This window comes from Acomys russatus, chromosome X, assembly GCF_903995435.1.
Source record: "Acomys russatus chromosome X, mAcoRus1.1, whole genome shotgun sequence".
NCBI classification, from domain to species: domain Eukaryota; kingdom Metazoa; phylum Chordata; class Mammalia; order Rodentia; family Muridae; genus Acomys; species Acomys russatus.
The window spans coordinates 78,243,135-78,258,765 of NC_067169.1; the positions used below are offsets into that span (position 1 = coordinate 78,243,135).

The 15,631-nt window shown below is 41.7% G+C and overlaps 2 protein-coding genes across 2 annotated transcripts in view; both read left to right on the forward strand.

The window, feature by feature from the left end:
* The first annotated feature begins 1,586 nt into the window (after positions 1-1,586).
* Gprasp3 (G protein-coupled receptor associated sorting protein family member 3) overlaps positions 1,587-15,631 on the forward strand; it is a 34,142-nt gene continuing 20,097 nt past the window's right edge. Inside the window, exons 1-2 of the mRNA XM_051141362.1 lie at positions 1,587-1,647; positions 5,998-6,096. The gene's annotated coding sequence lies outside the window, so the exon portion shown is untranslated. The remainder of the gene's footprint in view (positions 1,648-5,997; positions 6,097-15,631) is intronic.
* On the forward strand, positions 1,591-4,651 carry Gprasp2 (G protein-coupled receptor associated sorting protein 2). Its single transcript, XM_051141359.1, has one exon. The coding sequence runs from the start codon at positions 1,687-1,689 to the stop codon at positions 4,201-4,203; it is 2,517 nt and encodes an 838-aa protein (XP_050997316.1). The 5' UTR covers positions 1,591-1,686; the 3' UTR covers positions 4,204-4,651.

Consider the following 15,631-nt stretch of genomic DNA (forward strand, 5'->3'; position numbering starts at 1 on the left):
TGCAGCCAGGCTAAATCAGACAGGAATGTTCCAGCAGTAGGACCCTGAGTGCTGAAGGACGCATGATCCTAGGTGGTGTGCCTCTCAACAAGATCAGCTGCTGCCATCCTTTCCCGATTGTCTTACGTTTTCACCTCTTTGTCCACAGGCCTGCTTTAAGGCTGGTCACTTCTGCAAGAAAGGAAAGAAGGTGTCTCTGGTCCCTGGAGGTTGGTGAGCATCGGTGGCAGTGCAGGAGCCAGCTGCTCAGGAGGCAAATTCGGATTTCTGTAACCAAGAGGGTGCATGATGCCTTACTGTCCCCCCTAAATTTGCCCACACCTGTTGCCATCAATTCCAGATGTCTTACATTTTCGTGTCATTTTGTCCACAGTCCTGCTTTAAGACTGGTCATTTCTGCAGGAAAGGAAAGAAGGCATCGAGGAGACTGTCTCTGGTCTCTAGAGTTGGTGAGCCTTGGGGCCAGTGCAGGGGCCATCTACTGAGGAGGCAAATTCAGATTGCTGTAACCCAAGAGAGTGCATGACGCCTTACTGTCCCCCCTACATTTGCTCACAGCTGCTGCCATCAGTTCCTGATGTCTTACATTTTCATTTCATTTTGTCCACAGTCCTGCTTTAAGACTTGTCATTTCTGCAAGAAAGGAAAAAAGGCGTCGAGGAGACTGTCTCTGTTCTCTGGAGTTGGTGAGCCTTGGGGCCAGTGCAGGGGCCAGTGCAGGGGCCAGTGCAAGATCTGGCTACTGAGGAGGCAGATTCAGATTGCTGTAACCCATGAGGGTGCATAGTGTCTGTACTGTCCTCTAAACTTGCCCACAGCTATAGCTTCCTTTACCTCCTTTCAGAGGTACTAACAGTGTTTGAGATAGGTGTGAGTTGGACTATGAGCCCCAGGCCAAGCCTTGGGTGCTAGAACCAGGGGACAGAACATTAGACAGACAACAGGCGTGGTTTTGTTGTTGTTGTTTGGGCTCAGGGATCTGTGCCTATCTACCCCATACCGAGTGCCTGTTTTGTTTTATGCGCTTGTAGGCTTCCTTGCAGTGAGCTGTTGTTCTTAACACCACTTGAACACAGGAAAGAGGGAGAATTGCAGCACATCGGTGAAGGTTAGTATGGGGAAGAGGGTAGAGATTGAGGTCACCCTAGAGTGACTATTGTGAGATTCAGGGATTCCCCTCTGTCTCCATTCCTAGCGGATGCACTTCTTACTCAAGCCTGTCCCTGTTTTCCAGCAGGCAAAAGGAACATAGGGATTTTTCTCATGGCTGGTCTGTGCCAGTCAGCAGCATGCATCCGTGTCTCTGTGTAAGTTTCTACAGGAGGCAACAGGACTGTATCAGGCTGATGGCCGCCTTCTTTTCTTCTCCTAGATCACCTGTGGTGGCTGCTTGCTGGTGCTGGGCTTGCTGCTGACCTGTGCAATCAACAGGTCTGAGGCCACTTAGGAGCTCTCCAGTTTCCTCCAGCTTGGTGTCACCTCTTCTGCACTGTATCTGTGTTACTGACTGGGACTGCTTGGGTAGGAGTCTCACTGGTGCTGGATTGGTGATTTACCCCTTCTCCTCACTAAATCTCTTGGATCATCAAAAGATCAGAGTGTGAAGATACAATACTGTGACAATCTGTTGTTGAGACTGAGGCTTTGGTAGGCATTATTAATTGAGCCTTCTCTCTAATTTGTACCATGACTGGGGCAGAAGTTGAGACTGGTTCCCAGGCTAAGCCTGATAAGAAACCTCAGGAAGAGGTTGTGGGTGGGGCTGAACGAGAAAGTGAAGTCCCTTTGGTCGTCAGACCCAAAGTCAGGCCCCAGGCTCCAGCAACAAGTGGTGCCAGGCCCAAAACTGAAAGTAAATCTTCCTCTAAGGCCAGATCTAAAGCTGAAACCCAGTCGGCGTCTGGAGCCAGACCTAAAACTGAGGCTCAGGCAATGACTGGAGCCAGGCTTAGATCTGAGGCCCAGGTAATGACTGGTGCCAGGCCTAAAACGGATGCCAGGGCAGTAGGTGGTGCTCGCCCTAAGACCGAGGCCAAGCCAATCCCGGGGGCAAGGCCTAAGGATGATGTACAGGCATGGGCCCAGAGTGAGTTTGGGGCTGAGGCAATGTCACGTGCTGAGGGAGCACCCTTCTCTAATGCTGTCACATGGCCACTGCTCAATGCTGGGTCTACATCAGTTACTAAATCCAAGAGTCTATCTATGGATAGAGAACTGGTCAATATGGACAGAGAAACCTTTCCTGGCACCCAGGGTCAGCCTGGAATCCAGCCCTGGTTTGGACCAGGAGAGGAGGCCAATATGGGTTCTTGGTGCTATCCCAGGCCCAGAGCCAGGGAGGAGACCTCTAATGAGTCTGGGTTTTGGTCAGCAGATGAAAGCTCTACAATGTCTTCTTTCTGGACTGGAGAGGAGCCAAGTATCAGATCATGGCCCAGGGAAGAGGTGAATACTAGGTCCAGGCACAGGGCTAAACATCAGACTAACAGCAGGGCCAGGCCCAGATCGAAACAAGAACCCTATATTGATTCTTGGTCTGGGTCTGAGGATGAGGGGGGTAACCCATTCTGTTTTTGGGCTGGAGAAAATTCTAATGACTTGTTTAGGCCTAGAAGCAGGGAAGAGGCAAATGTCAGAGCCAGGGCCAGGACAAAGAGAGAGGACTATTTTGAGTCTGAAGATGAAGATGAGTTCTATAAGGAGTCCTGGTTTTTGCCTGGAGAAGAGACTAATAGATTCAGGCGCAGAGACAAGGAAGAGTCTAATAATACCGTGAAAAATAGGAACCAAAAAGATGTTAAAAATGATGACAAAGTCCAGCAAGAGTCCAGGTTTGAGGAGGAAGTGATTATTGGGTCCTGGTTCTGGGCAGAACAGGAGACTGGTTTGGAGGCTGCAGCTTCGGCAGTCTGTGAATCTGAACCAGAGGCTGAAGAGGGAGCTATTGGCGGATCCTTGTTCTGGACAGAAGAAAAGTCCAGTTTGGGGGCTGTGGCCAGAGATGAGGTCAGGCCTGAGTCTGAAGAAGAGGCCATATTTGGGTCCTGGTTTTGGGACAGAGATGAGGTATGTTTTGATCCCAATCCCACTCCTGTGTACAGGGTTAAGAACAGGTTCAGAGATCTAGCCGAGGAGGAGATTAATGTAGCATCCAGGCCCCAATCCTGGGATGAGGTTACTGTTGAGTTCAAACCTGCTCCTAGCAGCGGGCTTGGCTTCCCTTCCACAAGACCCTTTATAATTGCTGAAGGGCCTTCTGAAAATGCTGAGGCAAAAGCCAAGAATGCAGAGCTTGGTGCAGAAGGGGAAGAGCAGGGTTCTGTTCAGCCCGGTCTTCCTGAACCTGAGTTCCCATTTCAGTATGATCCCTCTTACCGGTCAGTCCAGGAAATCCGAGCGCATCTTAAGGCCAGGGAAAGTGCACAGCCTGAGAGTTGGTCTTGCAGCTGCATCCAGTGTGAGCTTAAAATTGGTTCTGCGGAGTTTGAGGAACTGCTTTTACTAATGGAAAGAATTCGTGATCCGTTTATCCACGAAATAGCTAAGATCGTAATGGGCATGAGAACCGCTTCTCAGTTTACCCGAGATTTCATTCGAGATTCTGGGGTTGTCTCACTCATTGAAACCCTGATGAATTATCCTTCGTCCAGAGTTAGGACCAATTTTTTGGAAAACATGGTCCACATGGCTCCACCTTATCCAAATCTAAACATGATCGAGACATTTATTTGTCAGGTGTGTGAGGAAACCCTTGCACATAGTGTGGATTCCCTTGAGCAGCTAACTGGAATAAGGATGCTCAGACACCTCACGATAACTACTGACTACCACATACTGATTGCCAATTATGTGTCCGGCTTTCTGGCCTTATTAACCACAGGCAATGCACGAACAAAGTTTCACGTGCTGAAAATGCTGTTGAACTTGTCTGACAATCCTATGGTGGCAAAGAAACTATTCAGTGCCAAAGCTCTGTCTGTATTTGTGGGTCTCTTTAACATAGAGGAGACAAATGATAATATTCAGATTGTTATTAAAATGTTTCAGAACATCAGTAGCATTGTCAAAAGTGGAGCGATGTCTTTAATGGATGATGATTTCAGTCTTGAGCCGCTTGTTTCTGCATTCCATGAGTTTGAAGAGCTAGCTAAACGCCTGCAAATCCAAATTGATAATCAAAATGATCCCGAGGAGGGACAGTAAAGTGAGTGTGAGTAAGCACCTACCACTGGTCAGCCTTATGTTCCCAAAGAACCCTAAATAGTGCTTTGGTGTTCACAGTCTGGTTCTGTGTTGTGACTTATATTTTTAATGCTAATGTTAACTTGTCAAACTCTTATTGTGAGCTGGATCATTTGTGGATGCCAAAATGAATATCAGAAGTGAAAACCCCATTTGTTGATACTTGTCCTACTGTCCAGATTGTGGTATTTTTTAGTGTTGAGCTCTCAATGAACCAAGTCATATGACTAAGCTATCCTGCTATGTGTTGTTGCAACATGTGGTTCTCTACTTGAGTCTGTGTTTTCAATAAAGTTCGATGTTAAAATTGACATAAATGGCCCTTCTTCGCTTTAAAAATCAGGTGCTGATACAGTATGCACATTCAAAAACAGATGATTAGCATTAGAACAAACACATGCTTACCAGAAAGTCCTATTTTAGGAAGGGAGGTTGTTATGGACTTTTGTGCTCAAGAAATGTTTCAGAAAAGTGGGACCTAGATAAAGTAGTCACTGAGCGTTCTTGGAAATGAACCACCATGCGTGATAGGAAAATATGTCGCAATATCATGAATAATATGTTGAAATAAGTGAGAGGAGCTCAGAAAGTGATACAGCTGCAAAATTGGTATAAGGTAAGTTTTCAGTCACTGGGTAACTCAAACAGCAGTTAGCAATTCAAAGTGTAGATTTGGCTTCAATATTACCTAAAGGGTAAATGAAAACGAGTCTAATTTCACAATTCTCAACCTATAGGTCATGATCCCATCTGCAAACCTCTATAGCCAAAAATATCCACATTACAATTCATAACAGGAGCAAAATTACAGTTGAAGTAGGGATAAAATAATTTTGGGGGGCGGTCACGACAACATGAGGAACTGTATTAAAGGGTTAAAACATTAGGAAAGTTGGGAACCACTGTGCCTAATTAAATGGTCTCAGAAGTAATATTTCTTGTTGATAGTTCAAGGAAAGTATTAAGGAAACATCATACAACCATTATGTATAACTATATGGATTAATTAATAAAAATGAAACATTATTTATTTATTTGGTTTTTTGAGATAGGATTTCTTTATATAGCCTTGGCTGTACTGGACTTGCCTTGTAGACCAGGCTGGCCTCAAACTCACAGAGATCCACCTGCCTCTGCCTCCCGAGTGCTGGGATAAAAGGTGTGTGCCACCACTACCAGCTCAACACAGATTTGTTTGTTTGTTTTTTGAGACAGAGTTTCTCTGTGTAGCCCTGGTTGTCCTGGAACTCACTCCGTAGGCCAAGCTGGCCTTGAACTCAGAGATCTACCTGCCTCTCTGCCTTCCAAGTGCTGTAATTAAAGGTGTGCTTTACCACCATCTGGCAACATTAGTAATTTTATATATAGAAAACTAGAGAAGAATTTGGTGTCATATTTGAAAAATTAGGTCTTCTTTTACAATTTGTGTATACAAAAAATATAGCCGTTATTTGGATTAAATATATATAATGTTAAATTAGAGACAGACATTGAAGAAATACAAAATTTAGCAAACCATACAAAAGTTAATGTTTCCATTAGTGACTCTAGTAGGTGGCCATGTGGAGGGGTATGTTTGTATAAACGATTAGCCTAAAGTGTTAAAAAGTTTAAAGATAAGATGACTTAGAAAGGTTATAAGCGAATGAGGCTTCAGAATCAGGCTTACTAAGTTTGCATTAGCCTGTTGGTACAAATAAAATGAAATTTCTCATGGAATTATTACACTCAACAATCATAACATTTCCTTTTTAGGTGGCAACACAGTTCTGCAACTAGACAGTGGTGGTGGTTGCAACAACCTTGAGAATTTACTTATGTCACTGAATTGTACACTGTAAATTGATTAAAATGGTAAGTTTTATGTTCTGTGTATTTTGCCACAACAAAAAGCCACAAACTATAGCCGACCTTCATACAGGAGTACTTCACAAATCAGGAATGAACTTGATTTGGAGATAGATTACAAATTGTGGGAAATAAACTGGGTTTCATTATTTTTAGACAGAAGAAAACTTATTTTCTTTGATCTGAGAATGCTATATATTTCCAAACAGGTAAAGTTTTGACTTGTATTAATTAAATATGAGCATAGTGAAAGGATTTTACCAACACAATGAACAACTGCTAAGATCAAGAAGCAGTCAAAGGAGATGTGTGTGTGTGTGTTCCATATATGCAAGAGAAAGATGTAAGTAAGATATATCAAACTTCTTCGAGTGAATTAAATGATAGAATAATATTACAGAATTATATAAAAAACACTGGTTACCATCTTGTGTGCAACACCTTGGAACATTTAATGTTATCCATACTGTTGGGCAAATCTTGTTCTATATTTAGTGAGAGTAATATATATAAGCAAATATCAGCCTAAGAAAGGATGAAAAGCAGCTCAGTCAACAGAAGGTAGAATCCAATGGCATGCTAAACTAATATCTGTGTGGGGTTTGCCCAAACATTGTAGAATATACCTGGCAGGGCAATATTTTCCCACTTCATTTTAGCAGATGAAATTTTGAAATAGGGCAAAGTGGCAATTTAGTCTCCCTTTATAGACCACAAACCTTAAATAGGGATCATCCTTATGGTAGGAACTAGAATTTATATGTTTGTGGTATGGATATATTTCAAGTTTTTCTGTGTGTGTTTTCATATGTTTGAACATTATACAAATTAGGGCTAGAGAATCAATTCATGACCCAACTCCACAGGAAATCTTTTCCTTCCCTCCCCGCCCCTCCCCTCCCCTCCCCTCCCCTCCCCAGCCCCCTTTTTTCTTGGCCAACCTGGGCTGGAAGCTTACAGCTCTCTGTCTTCAGGGTAAGGAGGCTCAGGTTCTTCTGTTATTGAACTCAACTCCAGAGGCAGAATATTCTGTGCCCCATGCTTCAGGGCTGTTAAAACTGCTCTGGTAGTCAGGCTGGTCTGGTGTCAGGGGAGTTGTATGATGAGGCTTTTGCATACATAGGCAGAGAGGTATGTCTACTAGCATGGAGAAGGAAAGGAAAGACATATCTGACAATTAGGATAGGTAAAACAAGGGGCAGGAGGGTAAGGTGGTTGAGCTGGTGTCCATGCTGTATTAGCTTGAAAACCAGTTTTTTAATGTGTCCAGAATGACACCATGGATTGGTGAATGAAATAATCCCTCAGCCAATTAAAGCTGAGTTTGCTAGGTCAAGGAGCTCAAGGAGCTGGTACTAGTTATCACAGGCTGGATTCCCGTGGAGAATAGCAGTTGCTGCTGAAGTGTGTAGGAACTGAGAAATGGCTTCCTTTGGGTAGTAGTTCAGACTAGATGATAGTGCTTGAAATGCACCAACCTTCCCACTCCTTCGTACCTTCTGAACACTCTCATTCCATCCCTAGCCTCCCACCCCATGCTATGATATTCTCTCTCTCTCTCTCTCTGTCTCTGTCTCTCTCTCTCTCTCTGTCTCTGTCTCTGTCTCTGTCTCTCTCTCTCTGTCTCTGTCTCTCTCTCTCTCTCTCTCTCTCTCTCTCTCTCTCTCTCTCTCTCTGTGTGTGTGTGTGTTCCCCCATTCCATTTGTGTGTTTGGGGGAGACTGGTGAGAAATTATGACCTTACAGACAGAATTGGCTCTAGAAACCAAATGGGAAAAACAGTGCACAGTCACAGTGGTTATACTGTCACACTGTTTCCCATGACGTGGCCTCTTCTCATTTTCTACTTTCTATTTGATGTCCTTATGGCAGCATACAGCCACTGGAAGTGTCCCAGGTCAGCTAAAATTTTGGAGGGGAAAAAGTGAACATGATATCTGTCTTTTCTTCCAGGCTTCCAACTGGCCAGGGAAAAATAGAGAAATTAATGCTACCCTGCAAAATCTAGGGACAATGATAGACGTAAACTGAAAGAAAGAAAATTTAGTTGCTTCTTGCTTTACACATAGAATTTCTCATTGGGATTCTCCAACCTTCTTAATTGCCAAAAAGAGTCCTAGATCTCAGTCCCAGGCAGCAGCTTCCTCCAGTTTAGAAATACCTGTTACTATAGAAAGTCCTTAATAGAGAACCTCACAGGTTTTATTCTGCACACTATTTTCTATCTTCCTTGTATTTGGCTTATTGTTTGTTTCGTGGTATGTGTGTGTTTCCATCCTATATAGAAGCCACTTGGTGCATTTTTGTCTTTTCTTAGTATCCCCCCCATGTCCACTGAGTACCAAGTCAATGAAAACAGCTCACACAACATAAGTGTGTGTACACTTTATTTTTACACCAGGGAGTTTTCCCAGTTCTCTGAAAATACCATTTACATTGCCTACAATTTCATTTCAATACAACACTGACCAAAGCTAATAAAGGCCACACACAGTTTGAGGGCTCAGTGTCTCAAGCCTGCCTCCACTGTCAGATGACAATCCTGAGTAGTGAATGTTTGTGTTATAAACACTTCTCTCTGACTTGGCTACTAACCACAAGCTTCCATAGCCATTTTCATATTCAGGAATATGTTACAAATACTCAAAAGAAGCTACGGAAACTCTTTACTGTTACTAGTTTATAATAAAAATTATAAGGTCTGTGAGTGACAAGGTAGATGAGATGGTACTTGGGGCAGTATCTCGAAGGGTATAATATGAAGGAGGTGTTGTCCCTGAGGAGTTGCATTGTCCTACCATTCTAGTGCATGAATGCACTCACCAGTTGGGAAATTTTCCTATTATTATTATTATTATTATTATTATTATTATTATTATTATTATTAATTTATTTTTTGGTTTTTCAAGACAGAGTTTTCTCTGTGTAGCCTTGGCTGTCCTGGAACTCAGTCTGTAGACCAGGCTGGCCTCAAACTCACAGAGATCTCCCTGCATCTGCCTCCTGAGTGCTGCCCAATTGCAATTAAATAGGGTCCTATAGAAGTTCAGTTCTACAGACTTGATTAATTAAATAACTGACCACTTCTGATTAACTCAGTATCCGATTCCCATTACTGTCCCTGGAAACTGGGTGATGTGGCTCAGCATTCCAGCTTTCCATATCTTCTTCTGTTGTTTGTTTTTTGTTTTCCTGGTAGCCAGCTCTACCTTAATGCTACCTAGGAAGTTTAGTTATTAGCAGCTTGAATACTTGAGAGATTCCAAGACACTTTTACTCTTAGAATCTCATGTATCATGGAGCAAGTAACTAAGACCAAATGTTTAAACATGCTCATATCGTATCTGTTACTGGGGAAACTCTAAGACTTTACGAGTTCTGTGCCAGGAGCTGAGACTGAAGATCCTGCCTCCTCCTTCCCACCCCCCCTCCAGATAATTGTCCATATTTATGGAGTACACTGTGATAATTCAATATATATATAGAATTATACACATACACACACACTGTGTGTCATGGTGAAATCAGAATAATTAGCATTCCTATCGCCTCAAACATTTGTTGTTATTTCCTCCCTTCTGCTCAGCAGAATTCCTGTAACATTAGCCTTGGTTTAGTATTGAGGTTTTCCTCTCAAGACTTGCTTTCTCTTGTTTATGTCAGTGGGTTTTTGTTTGTTTGTTTGTTTGTTTGTTTGTTTGTTTGTTTGAGACAGGGTTTTTCTGTGTAGGCTTGGCTGCCCTGGGCTCACGTTGTAGGCCAGGCTGCCCTTGAACTCACCAAGATCCACCTGCCTCTGCCTCTGCCTCCCCAAGTGCTGGGGCAGCACTGCACAGGCGTGCAGCACCATGCCTGGCTAGTGTGTGATCTTTTAAAAGAAGACTTCAAGTATGGTGCTGCATAGTAAAGACTATCTCTGATGTTCATCTGTGGTTCTTGACATGGAGCTTCAAAAGTCTTGCAAATTTTTTATATGGAAGAGTAATAAGATGTCTTTGTTGTGCTGTATGATGTGGACAGTCACCAGAAGGGAAGAGCTTTTGATTAGAAGTTTGTAATTTGGGGCTGCCTCAAGGTCTAAGGAGGAAAGTGGGAGTAATGTATTGAGTTCAAGTGCAGTGACGGTTAATAATGCTCATAGAGTGAATCCCCTCAATATATTTAACTTCATAGTGTTAAGAAGTTTGCTTATTGTACTTGATACACAAGTATAGGAATCTGAGTTCAGATTTCTAGCACCTATATAAAAGGCAGGAAATGGTGACACACACTTGTAAACTCAAGGCTGAGAGCCTGAAACCAGGAGCCCAAGACAGAAGGAACCCCAAGGCTTTCTGGCCAAACAGTTTAGCCAATTGGTGAGTTGCAGGTTTAGTGAGATACCTTGACTCCAAAAATAAAGTGGAGAGCAATAGAAGAGGAGTCCCCATTGTGGCCTCTTGCCAAGCCTACTTGCAAATGTGTACACATCTATATGTATAGCATAACCCCACACATGCGCACTAAAAATAAAATTAAAAAAAATTTATTTTCAAGCCTACATGGGGGTCCCTGGTTCATAAGCATACTGTTACATAGGAAAGGGAGAGTCACTCTTGATTCTACATGGAGTGAGCATAAATAGCTGTCCTATGTGAAATATTTCCAGTCAGTTATGAAACTCAGTTTTGGAACCCCTACATTTATAAGTTGGCAGTCAGAAGTACAGAGGACTCAGAATTATGACTGGCATCTCATCTAGTGGTGCTGATTATTTGGTGGTATATAGGGTCTGATTCCAACTCTTAAGTGATTGATTAAGAAGAATTGATATAAGAACAATTGTGTCATTGTGTGCAGTTTTAAAAGGTACCTCCACATTAATATATGTAAAGCCAACATCTGATCCTATACTATCACAGATTAAGTTGCAGTGGAAGAAGAGCCTACCTGTGTAGTATGCATAACAGTACAATATGAGATTTCATGCTGTTCAGTTGTAATTTCTAAAGTTATTAATCTTAGCTTTTATCAGCCTAGAAATATTGTTGTCAGTATCATATTAATATTTGTGGAACCTAAAATTGTAGCCTGGCAGGGTATGTCTAGGTCCCAGAGCTACTGGTAAACAAATGTTTAACCCATTCATGCCTGTGAAAGTTTCAGTTACATAACAGAAGTGTGTATATACATATGTGCATGTTTTAATAAGGAAAAATAATCATGACTTGATCACTACTTAGATATTTGGAGAGGGCAGGATAATCAGGTTTTTTCTTAAGATATCATTAGAATAAAAATCTCATCATTCATAGATCCTTTTTGGGGTAATTATTATAGACTATCTCATGTAATATCAGGACCAGTTTAGATATCACCTGAGCTAAAATGTTATCACCAAAGAATATTTGTCATCTTTCCAATTATGAATGAAAGAGGTGTGTTTTCTTTAAGCACAGGTGAAATGTTATTGCCCACCTTGGTCCTGCATCAATTTCAAAAGAATAAGCTCTGTGAGATCTCAGTTATAAAATATCAGCAAAAAAATTTTAACAAGGTTTTCAAGGTTTGTTGGCCTTTCTTAAAGCCCAAGCTTTCTAGTTCCACACTTTAATGCTATTTTCCAAGTAAATGACAGGACCAGAGATAAATGCTTCAGGGAGTGTTCACCTGTCAGTCCATCACTGTACTCCAGCTGCTGTTTCAGTCTTCATGCACTCAATCCACAAGCTTCTACCTACTGCTTTCCACCTATACTGTGCACCTTCGTACTTTGTGCCTTTCCCATATGCTGTTGCCATGGTCAGTAGTCTTCTTACATTTCCCATGCCTATTCACCATTTAGGCTCAGCTCAAATAGCATGGCCAATTTGAAGATTTTCAGTATGCTCATCTTCATCCCTTGTACCTTGGTAGGAGAAATAATGTCAACATCTTATATAGGCATACAATATTTTGTTTGAGCCTATTATAGCAATTTCTTTCCTTCTTTCTGTTCTGTTCTTCTTTGCAGTGTGGCTAATCAAGCTCATGGTCTTATGTGTGCTAGGCAGACCTTTAGCCACAGGTGTATAGATGGCACAAGACCCTTATTTTAGCATTTGGAATTTTTTTGTCATGAGTAATTAAGAGCTAGTGTAGAGAAACAGATAGCATAGAGAAAGAAGCTTGATTAATGGAAGGTGTGAGTCAAAAAAATGTGACTGCAAACCCCAAACATTTCAACACTTTAAATAGGAACGAAGCATTGCTAATGTTAAGATTTATTGGACTTTTTTGTTCTTAATAAACAAGGTCATCTTTAAGATGTCTTCTGGTTCTCTTTCAAATTCACAGATGAAATTGTACCATTTATTGTTTACAATATGACTTAAAGCATATGTTCATTGTAAAATGATTAGATAACAAATATTATCTCATAGCAGCCTTATTAATAATAGCCAGAAAATGGAAACAGCCTAAGTGTCCCTCAGTAGAAGAATGGATAAAGAAACTGTGGTACATATACACTATGGAATACTACTCAGCTATAAAAAACAAGGAATTCCCAAAATTTGTGGACAAATGGATTGAGCTAGAAATGATCATAATGAGTGAGTTAACCCAGAAGCAGAAAGACTCAAATGGTATATACTCAGTTATATCTGGACAGTAGCCCAAGGGGCATGTCCCATAAAAGTCTTCACTTACCAGGAAACTGGGACAGAGGGGAGGACATCCTATTGGGACTCTAGATGAGAGAAGCATGGGAGAATAGCAAAGTAGAAGGATCCAGAGGGTCCTAGAAACCCACAAAAAGAACATTATGATAGGCAGATTTGGGCCCAGGGGTCCCGCTCAAACTATGGCACCAGCCGAGGACAATACAGGCTGTAAACTTCAAACTCCTACCCAGATCTAGCCAATGGACAGGACATTCTCCACAGTTGAGTGGAGAGTGGGGTATGACTTTCACACATACTCTGGTGTCTCATATTTGGCCATGTCCCCTGGAGGAGGAGACCTGGTGGCACTCAGAGGAAGGATAGCAGGCTACCAAGAAGAGACTTGATATCCTATGAGCATATACAGGGGGAGGAAGTCCCCCTCAGTCACAGTCATAGAGGAGGGGAGTAAGGGGAAAATGGGAGGGAGGGAAGAATGGGAGGATACAATGGATGGGATAACCATTGAGATGTAACAAGAATAATTTAATTTAAAAAAGGGGAAAAACCAAATATTATCTCATGTTTCCATTCTGTAGGGAGACTACTTAACAGTACTTTGTGTTTCGCAAGACTACAGTGTATCACTAATAACTACAGTCACCAAGACGGAGACTCTTGGGCTTATTATTCCAGCAGCAATTACGTGTCCACTGACCATTCTATCCCAAAACACCTCTCCATGCTATTTATCTCCAGCTTCCAGTAAGCACCATTGTGCCTTCTATTGCTTTTTTTTTTCTTTTGAAACAGGGTTTCTCTGTGTAGCCCTGACTGTCCTGGAAATTACTTTGTGGACCAGGCTGGCCTCAGACTGACAGAGAGTGGCCTGCCGCTGTCTCCTGAGTGCTGAGTTTGAAGGCTTGAGCCATTCTTCTGCTTTACGATATACTTTTTTTAAAAAATACTTTTTAATTAAAACAATTTTTAACTTTAAATATATTTTGACTATATTCTTTCCCTCCTCCAAGTCCTTCCAGATCTTCTCTTCATCCCTACCCAACCCTTTAAATTACTTCCCCTAAAACAAACTAAAACCCAATACAACAACCCACCAAAACCAAGAAAACAAAATAAAATATCCCCCCCCCCCAAACCTCACCAAACTAAATAAAAGCACACAAAAAACTGTGGCGTCCTTTATATGTTGATAAACTACTCCTGACCATGAGGCCTACCCTGGAGTGGTTGGTATATTCAGTGTCACTCCATTGGAGAAAACTGATTTTCCCTCTCTCAGCAGATATAAGTGACAGTTCATTGTTAGCGTTTACCCTAGCGGCTAGGATTTCATTCATTCACTCAATCCCAGTACTGGAAGCTTCATTTGGTAACAAGAGATGGCCTGTTGGGACTTTGTCCCCCCCCTCCCCATTATTTCGCAATCTTGTTTGGATCACTTTCAGTTTATTGTATTACATTTTCATGTTGCCCCTCAAATGCTTCTTAACTTTTTTTACCTCTCTCATTGTATTCCCTCCCACAAACCCCTCTACCCTCCATGTCCCCACTTGTTCCTCCTATTCCAGTCTCTACTTCCATCCATATCCATCTATTCTGTTTCCTTTTTCCTAAAGATATCTGTTCACTCTCGTTCTTTACTCTCTACCTACCCTCTGTGGTTCTATGGATAAACATTCTTGAACATGGCCCACCAAATCAACTAAGCATGGCTCACAGGAGCTCACAAAGACTGAAGCTGCAATCACAGGGCCTGCATGGGTCTCTGCACCAGGTCCCAGATCTGCATAAATGTTGTGACTGTTAGCTTGGTGTTTCTAAGGGACTCCTAACACTGGGAGCAGGGGCTGTCTCTGACTCCCTTGCCTGCTCTTGGGACTCTTTTCCTATTGGGTTGCCTTGTCCAGCCTTGATATGAGGGCTTTCACCTTGTTTTACTGTATGTTGTTTTGTTGTGTTTCACTGTCTTAGAGGCCTGCTCTTTTCTGAAGAGGAAATGAAGAATAGATCTGAGGGAGAGGGGAGGTGAGTGGTAGCTGGGAGGAATGGAGGGATGGGAAACTGTGGTCAGGATATACTGTATGAGAGAAGAATCTGTTTTTTAAAGAGTCTGCATATGAATGAGATCATATAGTATTTCTGAGCCTTGCTTCTTTACCTTAACATAGTGGACATCAGATTATTTTCAAGTATTATAATGGAATTTTTTTATCACTGAATAGTATTCCTTTCTGTTTTGGGGGGTTTTTTGTTTGTTTGTTTGTTTTTTGTTTTTGTTTTAGTTTTGTTTTGTTTTTGAGACAGGATTTCTCTGTGTAGCCTTGGCTGTCCTAGACTCACTTTGTAGACCAGGCTGGCCTTGAACTCATAGCGATCCGCCTGCCCCTGCCTCCCAAGTGCTGGGATTAAAGGCGTGTGCCACCATCGCCCAGCCATATTTTACCTTATCCATTTGTCCATTGATGGACAGTTACTTTGATTTGTTGTATTGGCTGTTGTAAATAATACTACTAAATAAATAATTAACTTATGGAGTTAAATGTATACCAGTAGTGGGTTTGTTTGATCACATGGTAGTTAAAAAAATTTTTTTGAAGAACCTTTATATTGTTCTCTTTAATGTCTGTACTAATTTACCTTCCAACTAACGGTATATAACGATACCCTTTTCACATAATTAGCAACACTTACTATCTTTTGTCATTTTGATAATAGCCATTCTGACTAGAATCATGATTTTTATCAACTCGACACAAACCTATATGTATTTGGAGAGAGGACCCTCAATTGAGAAAAGACTTCCATTAGATTGCTTGTATGCAAGCTTGTGGACCATTGTCATAGTTAGTGACTGATGTGATCTTTAATCTATTTGTTTTGTATATAGCAAGAAATGA